Source organism: Neomonachus schauinslandi, chromosome 8 (assembly GCF_002201575.2).
Source record: "Neomonachus schauinslandi chromosome 8, ASM220157v2, whole genome shotgun sequence".
In the NCBI taxonomy this organism is placed as follows: domain Eukaryota; kingdom Metazoa; phylum Chordata; class Mammalia; order Carnivora; family Phocidae; genus Neomonachus; species Neomonachus schauinslandi.
Window position 1 is genome coordinate 136465871 of NC_058410.1, and position 12027 is coordinate 136477897.

The 12027-nt window shown below is 45.7% G+C and overlaps 1 protein-coding gene across 1 annotated transcript in view; it reads left to right on the forward strand.

Annotated features, from left to right (window-relative positions):
* KDM1B (lysine demethylase 1B) overlaps positions 1-12027 on the forward strand; it is a 58706-nt gene that overhangs the window by 21897 nt on the left and 24782 nt on the right. Inside the window, exons 7-9 of the mRNA XM_021696894.1 lie at positions 5114-5152; positions 8576-8780; positions 10800-10984. Coding sequence (XP_021552569.1) covers positions 5114-5152; positions 8576-8780; positions 10800-10984 — 429 coding nt within the window. The remainder of the gene's footprint in view (positions 1-5113; positions 5153-8575; positions 8781-10799; positions 10985-12027) is intronic.

Consider the following 12027-nt stretch of genomic DNA (forward strand, 5'->3'; position numbering starts at 1 on the left):
AGGCTTCCTGCTGAGCAGGGAGCCCCAAGTGGGACTAGATCCCAGGACCCCAGGATCATGACCTGAGCCGAAGGTGGAAGCTTAACCGACTGAGTCACCTGGGCGTCCCCAAATTTTTTTAATTAAAAAAAAATTTTTTTTTGTTCCAGAGAGAGGGCGTGTGCGTGCATGTGTGTGAGCAAGTGGTGGGGGGAGGGGCAGAGAAAGGGAGAGAGAGAATCTTAAGCAGTAAAAAGCCCGACTCGGGGCTAGATCTCACCACTCTGAGATCATGACCTGAGCTGAAATCAAGAGTAGGACACCTAATCGACTAAGCCACCTGGGTGCCCCTAATTATTTTTAAGTAATCTGTCCAGTGCAAGGCTCAAACTCACACCCGAGATCAAGGGTCACACGTTCCACCGACTCAGCCAGCCAGGCACACCTAGACAGTTGTGTTTTTGAAGAAATTTATTTCATCTACATTGTCATATTTGTTAGAGTTGTTTGCACTGTTCCCTTATTCTTCTCTAGTGGGATCTGTGGTGGTATCCCTCTTTCATTTTTGATGTTGGCAGTTTGGGAGTGAAGGGTGGAAAGCACAGATCTAAGCCTGGGGACCGGGGTCCTGGAATTAGCAAGTCTCGTGCTGAAGCCTTTCAGTTCAGCACCTAAATTGGTGCGCGGGCTGGACCTTTGGAGCAGAAGCCCTGTTTGCGGGACAGGAGAGAAAAACAAGGGAGGGGGCTGATGTTGGGGGGCTTGGTAATTCCAGGCTGAGTGGGTCCAGGGACGGGAATCGGGGTTGGAGTAGTGAAGGCGAGCCTATCAGTATCCGAGTTGCACTAAGCTTAACTTGAACCTGTGCCTCAGATGATTTCTCAAGTGGATTTCATTATAATATTTAAAGGAGAGCTCAGCCAGGGAGCAGTGGAAAATAGCAGACTATTTTAATAGAAATTAGCCTTGGGGCCATTTTCACTCAACCTGTTTTTGTGACGATTCCAAACAATTGTTCTAAAGGATTAAACAAACATCTAATAATGTTATGTTACTAAATACTAGGTGTGTTTTACATGCAAAGTTTATATGAAAGTAATTTGTCCTGTCTGTGGTTTAACTGGGTTTGGAGTTCTCTGTCATCCCTCTTCTCTTTCGTGTGTGATAACAGAAAGTGCAATGTCGACGTTGTTTCTACTCATTCTTCAGATCATCTATGTCCCTTTTCCTGTTTACTTGATTTTTCTTCCAGTGGTCTGTGTTTTTTTCACTTTCTTCAACTTGAGCTGCTTTGGAAAAGCCCAAGGTTTTCTGTAGAATGAGCTTGTTTTTTTAGAAAAATGACATGTGCTCATCTTTGAAACATTGAAGCAATACAGAAAAGAACAAAGATGATAGCAAAAAACCAAACTCATGCGGTCACCGTCATGAAATAACCATTGTCTGATGAGGTTCTTTCGAGAATATTCCCACCTGTGTGCAAGGAGAAGGCCTGGCCGACAGATCACTTCGGAGTGAAAAATAACACCACACATGCTGGTTTCTATGGTTGCATTTCATAAGACCAAACTTAACATAAGAAAAAGAAGCCAAAATGAAGTAAGAACTTGCTGAACATGGAATAATTATTTCTTCATCACAAAGAATAGTAGTTTCTAAAATCTCCCTGAGGGGCGCCTAGGTGGCTCAGTTTGTTGAGCATCTGCCTTCAGCTCAGGTCATGATCCCAGGGTCCTGGGATAGAGCCCCGCATCGGGCTCCCTGCTCAGCGGGGAGTCTGCTTCTCCCTCTCCCTCTTTGTTCTCAAATAAATAAATAAAATCTCTAAAAAAATAAAATCTCTCTGAAAGATTAAGAAGATACGTGATGAGAATGTTAGGAGGTTGGAATCGCCCTAACTTCTTTTTTAAGTTGCATGTTTCAATCTTAGATGCTCATTGACACGTGACCGTGAAAGAGAAAAAAGTAAATTACATCACACACTACAGGCCACCACGCCTTTTCCTCACTCCCAATTCCTGTTCGTGTTTTGGGTCATTTATTTTCAGTCACCGTAATCTCTCCGTTGTTTACTCTTCTGTGTTTACGTGGCTTTACCATACCCCTCAATTTCTGTACCACAGTTCCTTCTGCCCCCACTTCTTTATTGTGATTCCTCACATGGTTGAATGTATTTTAACAGCAAGTACTTTTTCCCAGTAGGGGCTCTGGGGTGTCAGATCCCTTAACGTTTTTGAAAATTTAATTGTCTTTCTCTCCTCCTGCCTCCCACCATCTTAAAGTTGAAGGTTTTGAGGTCTTAAATTCCAGCTTCTGACTATGGTATCACATTTTCTCATCTCCTTCTCCCCTCCAGAGAGCCCCCTTTGAGACCTACTGCTGCAGTCTCAATTGATTGCCATCCATAACCTGAACTTTTGAAATATTTATTTAAATGGTGTTTATTGACCCAGAGTCACTTTGGTCTTCAGCTGGGTATTCTGTCAAGGACAGAGTCTGGAAAGGTTTATTTGTAAACCAACATTAAACAGAACGGTAGTGAGCTACACTTGCTCTTTTGGAGTTCGCTTTTGTTGGTTAATGTATCTTTTTGGGAGGGGGGGTGCGGTGAGGGGCAGAGGGAGCCAGAGACAGGGAGGGAGAGAATCTCCAGCAGGCTCCACGTCCAGCGTGGAGCCCCATTAGGGCTCGATCCCACAACCCTGATATCCCCACCTGAGCCGAAATCAAGAGTCGGACATTTAATCAACTGGCCACCCAGGTGCCCCTGTCGGTTTATATAAAGATGCTTCCATATCAGTACATAAAGATCTCTTTTTTCTTAAGGAGTACTTAGTCCACTGAATTGGTGTATCCTGATGAATTTAGCCTGACTAAAGGGTATTTAGGTGACTTAATGTTTACTGCTAGTGACAGTACTTCAGTGAATAGCTTTGTATCTATGACATTTTCAGTCTGCTTGTAGGATCAGTTCCAAGAAATGAAATTTCTGTGTCGAAGTATATATGGTCATTTTCCTCCTCCTCCCTTTTTTTTTTTTTTTAAGTAGGCTCCCCACCCAATGTGGAGCTTGAACTCCCAGCCCTGAGATTAAGAGTTGTGTGCTCTATTGACCGATACAGCCGGGCACCCCAATATGGTCATTTTAATATGAACTAATACATAGACACAAAAGAGGGTTTCTAATGATGCATAAGGAATAAAGACTTAAAGCAAGCCCTCAGGTACCCAGCTCCCAGTTTTAGAAGCAGAGCATTACCAAGGCCTCTGTAGCTCCCCGGGGGCCCCTCAGTACTTCTCTTTCCCTCCCTCCCCTGCAGGTATTCTGCCGTGTTCTGAATTCTGCATTTATTATTCCTCTGCTTTTTGTTACAGAGTTCATGCATATTTATGAGACCAAAACAACATGTAAAGTTTTCTATATTTCTGTACTGGTTATAAATTATGTCCTGTTGTTTGTGTTCCTCTGCAACTTGCTCTTTTTACTCAACAGTGAGGTTTTTCACAAGCATCCATGTTGATGCTTAAGCTCTAGTTCATTGATTTTCCCTGCTGTGTAGTATTGCCTTGCATGAATCTACCTACCACAGCATATCTGTTCTCCTGGTCATGGACGTGAGGGTGGTTTCTCGTTTCGGGCTGTAAGATACACGTGAGCATTCTTGCATGCCTCCTGGTGCATGCATGCAAGAGTTTCTCTGGAATATTCCAGATTTGCCGGGCCATATGGTATGCCAGTCTTGAGTTTATTTAGGTAACTTTTTTATTGAAGTATAACATACAAACAGAAAATGCACAAATCAAAATGTGGAGCTCAGTGAAGCTTCTGAGAGTCCCTCTTTAGCCAACTCCCAGTAGAGAAATCGAACTCTTCCCAGCCCCGCAGGAGCCCCCCCCACACCCCCTGTCACTCACACACTCCTTCCCTTGCTCCCCTACTCACTCTGCTGGCTTACTGAACTTTATGTAAATGGAATCTACAGTATGTGTTTTTCTGGGCCTGGTTTCTTTATCGCCATTATGTTTGTGAGGTATGTCCATGTGGTGCTGTGTAGTTTGTGGTTGGTTCTTTCTCATTGCTGTGTAGTGGGCTGTTGTTGTTGTTTTAAAGATTTTTATTTATTAGAGAGAGAGAGAGCGAGAGAGAGTACACGAGTGGGGAGGTGAGGGAGAAGCAGGCTCTCTAGTGAGCAGGGAGCCCGATGCGGGACTCAATCCCAGGACCCAGGATCATGACCTGAGCCGAATGCAGATGCTTAACTGACTGAGCCACCCAGGTGCCCTAGTGGGCTGTTGTTTGAACATAACACTATTCTACTCTTGGTGGACTTCTGTGCTGTATTTAGCTTTTTTCTATTACAAATAGTGCTCCTTTGAACATTTTTTAAGATTTATTTATTTTGGGGCACCTGGGTGGCTCAGTCGGTTAAGCCTCTGCCTTGGGCTCAGATCATGATCTCAGGGTCCTGGGATCGAGCCCCACATCGGGCTCCCTGCTCAGCGGGGAGTCTGCTTCTCCCTCTCCCTCTGCCCCTCCTCCCTCCTTGCCCCCCCCCAAAATAAATATTTTCTTAAAAGATTTTATTTATCTGAGTGAGAGAAAGAGAGTGAGTGGAGGGGAGGGGCAGAGGGAGAGAGAATCTCAAGCAGACTCCTCACTGAGCCAGGGGAGCCCTGTGGGAGACTCAGTCTCACGACCCTGAGATTACGACCTGAGCCGAAACCAGGAGTCGGATGCTTAACTGACTGCGCCACCCAGGCGCCCCTGAGCATTTCTGATACTTCTGTGGGTGCACATATTTGAGGGTTCCTCTTGAAAATCTAGCAAAGTTTGAATTGCTGGGCATATAGTATGTATGTCTTCAGCGGTGCAAGATAGTGCCAAATTATTGTGCATTTAAATGTGTGTTTTGTCAAATTGCCCTCCGAAGTTCTTTCATTCCTTGAGCATTCCACCCGGGACATCTTTATGGGAGTAGCTGTCTCCTCCACACCCTCACTCCTACAGTGTTTTATCCCACTTTTTGCTTTTGCCTGTCGAACAGGTGAAGAGGGATATCTTACTGAAAGCACATGGACACTTACGCCTGTATTTTATAAGTAAATCTAATTAACACTTGGTTTTCTTTTATAGCCCGAGACCTCGGATCATTGTTCCCTTCCAGAGGATCTAGTGAGTATTTGTGCACATCCTAGACTGCAGCTCATTGTGCTTTCGATGATAAAAGTACTGTACGTCAGCGACAGTAACAGTTTTATGAGTTTCTCTCTATTTGGTTGCTGATCAGAGGCTTTCAATCTAATCTGACATGTGTATGATAAAAATGTTAGCAGTCGTGGTATCGTGGGTGATCCTCCCCTACCTTAAAGAGAAAGAAATATAGTTTTATTGCCCCCTGTTAAAAGGAATTAAAAAGGAAGAAATGGATAGTTTGCCTTACTACAAGGATCAGCATCAGCCTTGTTATCCTTGTTTCTCATGGGTGACTTGTGTGACCTTATCTCTGTTTGAATCCTTCCAAGAAAAGAACAGGAGGCCCGTAATTTGATGGTCTTGGCCCAGATTCAGCTGCGAGAGAGTGTTCTTGTGTGTTTTGAGCTCAGTGTAACTGCTCGGTCCTGTCTCTGCTCCGTGTGGGGAGGAGAAGCTCATGTCCGGCAGGCCGAACCTCCTCACGTTTCATTTCTCACACGGAACTTTGCTACCTGAGCTGGCAGACCCCACAGCTCTTGTAGGAAATGATGTTTTGCATTTCTGAGTTTCTAAAATTGCAAGGTTCTGAGCTGTTCTACATTTCTGTAATACAGGGGTGGTAATTTGCAGTTTTTCTTCATGTCTGAAACTCAGGGACAGTGATTGATTTTTAGGCAAAGGGAGAATTGACACCTATGAAATCTACTTGAAATCCATTCTGTTACATAAAGGGGTGTGTGACATACACACATTTTTTTTTTTAAATAGTCTCCATGCCCAGCGCAGACCCCAAAGCAGGCTTGAACTCCCAACCCTAAGGTCAAGACCTGAGCCTAAATCAGGAGTCGGATACTTAACTGACTGAGCCACCCAGGCGCCCTCCCCACACACATATTTTTAATAATTAGTTGTACCCTCAAGCATTTCCATAGGAAAGCAATGGCCCAAATAATTTCTGGATTTAGGGTAGACAGAATGGGATTATAGATACAAAGGAAAACAGAACTGTAAATACATTTGCAGTATCTGATGAGTCTGTCCCCTAACATTCAGACCCTTTTGCACACAGAACAATCGGAACTTTAGGACAGAGGCCGTATTCTTGGGATATAAGAACTTTAAAAAGTGTGGAAGAGTTCCTGGATTTCATCCCCCAGTTATTTATTTTTGTGAATGGCTAAGAAAGAGTCTAGAGCAGGTGTATAGCCATATCACCGACTTTACCCTTGTTCTATTCCTGTAGATTCTGGGGTCACTTTTATTTTTTATTTAAAAATTTAAAAAAATTTTTTTTCATCTTTTTAAAGATTTATTTATTTTGAGAGAGAGCATGAGCAGGGTGAGGGGCAGAGGGAGAGGCAGATTCCCCGCTGAGCAGGGAGCCCGATGCGGGACTCGAACCCAGGACCCTGGGATCATGACCTGAGCTGAAGGCAGACGCTTCACCGACTGAGCCACCCAGCACCCCTAGGGTCACTTTTCAAGCAGGTTCTAAGTTTTGGTGCCTGTATTAGTTTCCTGGGGCTGCTCTAACAAAATATTATAAACTCAGTGTCTTAAAGCAACAGAAGCATGTTGTCTCCTAGTTTCAGAGGCTGTGAGTCTGAAGTGAAGGTGTCCTGAAGGTCTGGGGGAGCGTCAGTCCAGCCTCTTCCAGCCTCTGGTGGTGGCAGCAATCCCTGGCATTCCTCGGCTTGTCCGTGGATCGCTGCAGGCTCGCATGACTCTCTCCCTGTCTGTCTCCCCCGCTTTGTCTCTTCTCTTGTAAGGACATTGCTTGCACGGAGGTTAGGGCTCACTGTAGTGTGACTGATTACATTGTAAGGACCACATTTCCAAATAAGGTCACATGCTGAGGTTCTGGGTGGACATGGATTTTAGGGGAACACTATTCAACCCAGTGTAGTGGCTATTTCATTGAAATTGCTGATCAGCTGACTATATCAAGTACGATTTCTTCCGTGGTATGTGTATTGAAGGTGAGAGTGGGGTTCTTGATGGTGTATCGACAAAATGACAGCCAGGTGTCTTGGGAATGGCGAGTGTGCTGGAAGGACGCGCGCAGAACGGCAGGACGGAGTGCGGGTTCATCAGTCGCTGTTGGAGCTGCTCACACTCCCGTGCAGAGGCTGGTTGAAGCACCCTCAAGTGGGCTTCTTGGGGAGGAAGGACTGGGAGCAGGTAGCAGGAGAGCAGGGCCTCTGTTGGGTCCTGGAAGCTGAAGAGCTTGGGTTCATGTTCACATAAGGCATCTCCATTCTGACCTCTTTGCAGTCCGTTTGGAGTGTCGGGATCTAATCTCTCAGTTTACTCTCTCCTTGGGGCTACACCAGGAGGGGCTCCATAGAGGCAGCCCTGGTGTGTTGGGGGTGGAACTGAAGCTTCTCTTCTTTTTCGGTACAGCCCAGGCTGGCCCTGGGTAGCCTTGAGAACAGATAGCAGACCGACATGCCTTCAGGGCCTGAGCAGGTAAATGAATGTGTGAAGCAGCTGGGAGTCCTAAAGCAGGTGTTGGGGCTTGTCGTAAACTGAAAAATGCTTGCCCCACACTTGGACCCTGTGAAAGCCGAGGAGCAAACAAAATACATCTGCAAACTGGATTCGCCCTCTGGACCTCGAGCCCACAAACCCCTGCTCCATGGCAGGTGGCATCTGCTTGGAGCCCTCAGAACTGACATCAGAGGGTCCTGGAGCTCAGGCTTCTCCTATATCAGATTCTTAGAATTCTTGGAACATGCATTCAAGATCATGTTTAGAAAAGGCCGTCGAACATAGGCTTGGCGGGCAGTGTTGCTTTAGAAGCCAAGTAAATTTTATTCTTATTGCAATAGTTAGTCATCATGGGGATGCTTTGATCCGATGACTCCATATGTTAAATCAGCTCTGGAATGTGATCACAAATTTTAAGACCAAAAATAGCTTTTTTGTTCATTTCTACATTTAGCATCTTATTTCGATACTTGTCGCGTACTTCTTCCTCCAGAAGTGTTCAGTAGCTTCTGGCTAAAAGGAGTCCTGCTTGACTGCTTCTCAGGAGGACAGTTTTTTCTGCCCAGTTTCATGACTTTGGTTATCTTTAGACCTCAAGTGAAGGTGGGTGGGGGGGAGTATGGGTAATAAGTGATTACTGAACAGAAAGAAGTTTCTCGTGTCAGGCTGAAGCCTAGACTTGCAATGTAGGGGATTGCACTGGCTTCTACGTTACCTGTGATCCTGCTGCTAGGATGGAATGCTGTACCAGATGCAGCTGTGGGATTGATCTGGTGTTGGCGGGGGGTTGGCGTTCCGGGGGGAGGGGGTGCGGGTGAATGACATGAAGCCAACCGCCTGTCCTCGGCTGAGCCTGCGTGTCCATTTCTTGTCTGCCATTGTGCCTCTTGGTCTCACTCTGCCCCGTTTCAGAGAGTGTCGGAAGTTTCCAACCACTGGTGGTACTCCATGCTCATCCTCCCCCCTTTGCTGAAAGACAGCGTGGCGGCACCCCTGCTCTCTGCCTACTACCCCGACTGCGTGGGCATGAGCCCCTCTTGCACCAGCACCCACAGCGCAGCCGGCAGCACCAGCCCCGGGAAGCTGGAGCACTCCAAGGCTGTCCCCTCCGCACTGGGTGAGAGCTGGCCCTGGCCCTCTCTGCTTTCCTTTCCCCCTCTTTCCCTGGAAATGGGAGGGGGATAGGGGGGAGCAGAACACAAAAGTTTGTGGGTTTTTTTTTTTTAGTGTGTGCCATGTGATCTAAAGCACCTTGTGATTTCTTGGATTGGGTCATGCCATGGCTCAGTCATATCATTCGTATAGATCATGTGGTTCATTTCCCATCCAGAGTGTGGGAAGTCTGTAACACTGGTCCAGGAATTGGGTCTACGGAATTTGATGAGTTACTTATTTGAGATTTGGGTGGCTGCATCATTTGATGATAACCCAAAGTCTGACATGCTGGAAGAAAGTTTTGACCATATGAGCAGCCCTTCTTTTTTTTCTGAGTCTTTTTTGCTTCTAATTATGCCATGGAAAATCTCAGCAAAGTTGATCAACTCTTGAAAAAAATCCAAAACTTCAGGTCAGGCCAGACATTCCATTGACCACTTACTTTAAATGGATCTTTAAAATTCTCCACCAGAGTTCTTGGTGTCCCCACGAGAATTCTAGACCTTCCCTTGTCCACACACTAACAAACTTCATGTTTGATGTGCAAATAGATTTTGACCTAGAAGCTCTATTTTAAGGGTTTCTTTAATTTTTATTTTTAAAAATTTTTAAAAAAGATTTTATTTGAGAGAGAGTGTGAGCGAGCATGGGGGTGGGATAGAGAGAGAAGCAGGCTCCCCGCTGAGTAGGGAGCCTGGTGCGGGCCTCGATCCCAGGACCCTGAGATCATGACCTGAGCTGAAGGCAGATGCTTAATCGACTGAGCCACCGATGCACCACCATATTTTATAGTTTTTAACTGATAACACTGGGCCCTCTAAAAATGTGGTTGTGGTCTGAATCAAAGCCAAAGTGGTAAGTCCCAGGGTTAATGAAGGTGCCATGAAACAGGCACGCAAATGCTATTAGTGGGTGTGGACATTTGTGAGGGACAGTTTGTCCATGAATTAAAAACCTAAAAATAGACACCCCTTTATTCTAGGAATTTGTCATAAATAAATTATCAAAGTAAATTCTCAAAGGTTAATCCGAAGATTTATATGGCATTGTTTACAATAGGGAAATAATTAGATGAAATTTCAGTGCCCAGGAACAGAGGAGTGGTTAAATAATAGGAAAATATTCCGTGTTCATTGAAGTCAGGTTCAGTGACATGGGACAGTGGTCTTGAAAAGCAGGTTCGGAAACAGCATGTTTTTCTGGCTTTTAAAAAACAAGAGTCTGATATATTAATAGTCTCTGTGCGTAGAAGCAGCACAAAGGAGAGACTGTAGCCTTAAATGTTACCCCATGGCTCGTGGATTACCAGGGGTTAATGATTGTCATGTACCTCTGTGAACTGATTGATGTTTTAATCAGAAAAATTCCAACGAAGGTTACTTTCAGAATTTATTTCTACGGGGAGTTGGTGTTCACAGAGTTTCAGTCTTACAAGATAACAGAAGTTCTGGAGATGTGTTGCAGAACAACGTGGATATACTTCACCCCGTTCAACACTGCACTTAAACACGGTTAAGGTGCTCGATTTTAGGGCAGGTGTTTAACCCCCATGAAAACCTTAAAAAAAGGGGTGCCTGGGTGGCTCAGTTGGTTAAGTGACTGCCTTCGGCTCAGATCATGATCCTGGAGTCCTGGGATCGAGTCCCGCGTCGGGCTCCCTGCTCAGCAGGGAATCTGCTTCTCCCTCTGACCCTCCCCCACTCATGTGCGCGCTCTCAAATAAATAAATAAAATCTTAAAAAAACCCAAAAAGAAAACCTTAAAACAATTTTTTTCCATACGTGGGCATTCAATTGGTGAAGAAAGAGCAGGAGAAATAGAGAAATACTCAGTTCACGTGTATTCCGTCTAACTGGACAGAGGGAGCGGGAATGTGTCGTGGGACAGATCGTAGCCCTGGCTGAGGCTGTCCTTTCCCGTGTGTGCCCGCGTGGTCACTTACCTGGGTGTGGGATGTGTGTGTCTACACGTCTTCTGTCAGTTCCAGGCATGAACCGGTACTTCCAGCCTTTCTACCAGCCCAACGAGTGTGGCAAAGCCCTGTGTGTGCGGCCGGACGTGATGGAGCTGGACGAGCTCTATGAGTTCCCAGAGTATTCCCGAGACCCCACCATGTACCTGGCTTTGCGGAACCTCATCCTCGCCCTGTGGTACACTAACTGCAAAGTAAGCAGAGCCTTTAGATCAGCGATTCTCCACCTTCCCACCGCGGACTCTGGGTGGATAGTCATTGTGTGGGGAGCTGTCCGGGGCCCTGTAGGATGTTTTGCGGCATCCCTGGCCTCTACCCACTGGAACTCCCTCCGCCCCCACCCCCCGGTTGTGACAACCCAAGATGTCTCCAGTCATTGCCTCCCAGGCGCTGAGTCTCCCCATCCTGGGAATCCCCACTTCAGATCATATGTCATCCGAATTTTTGGCTCTCTAGTGAGTATGAGGTGCAAAGTTTGGTTCAGAGAGTTCCAATGTGAATGCGGAGAGAAAAAATACAAAACATTGAAGATTGGGTTCTAATCCCTTGAGGGCAGGGATTCTTACATTACTATCCTCCAACAGCTGAGACCAGTGCTTTGCTGTCTGCTGGGACTGAATCTGTGTTAGGTGCTTCATACAGCCCCCACCTGGAAAGGGGGGAGGCCAAGTGAGAGGGAATAGGAGCTTTTTAAATCATTATTATCTAAACACAGGCTTTCCTGACCCTGGTGTTTTTTTCTTTTTTTTAAGATTTTATTTATTTGAGAGAGAATGAGAGAGCACGAGAGTGGGGAGGATCAGAGGCAGTGGTAGACTCTCCGCTGAGCAGGGAGCCTGACTCGGGACTTGATCCCGGGACTCCAGGTTCATGACCTGAGCCGAAGGCAGTCGCTTAACCAGCTGAGCCAGGCGCCCCGTGACCCTAGTATTTTTCTGATTTATTAATTTCTTCTGCAATTATTTGAGTGACTGCTGAATGCAGAACATTTGGCGAGACTGCCAAAGTAATCTTGATTCAAGAAAGATATTCTGGATCCACCTTGGTGTTTCACTGGATGAGAATCCAGTATGAGATGGCCTGATTAGGTTTATGGCTGTTAATGCAATTTATACGAATTCTATGAGTGGGTTGGACAAGGCAGAATTGTTCATTTCCTCCCCAGCAGGCTTGAGGTAGGTGCTCAATAAACATTTGCTAACTGAACAAAATTGTGGTCAGAATTTCCTGTAAATAA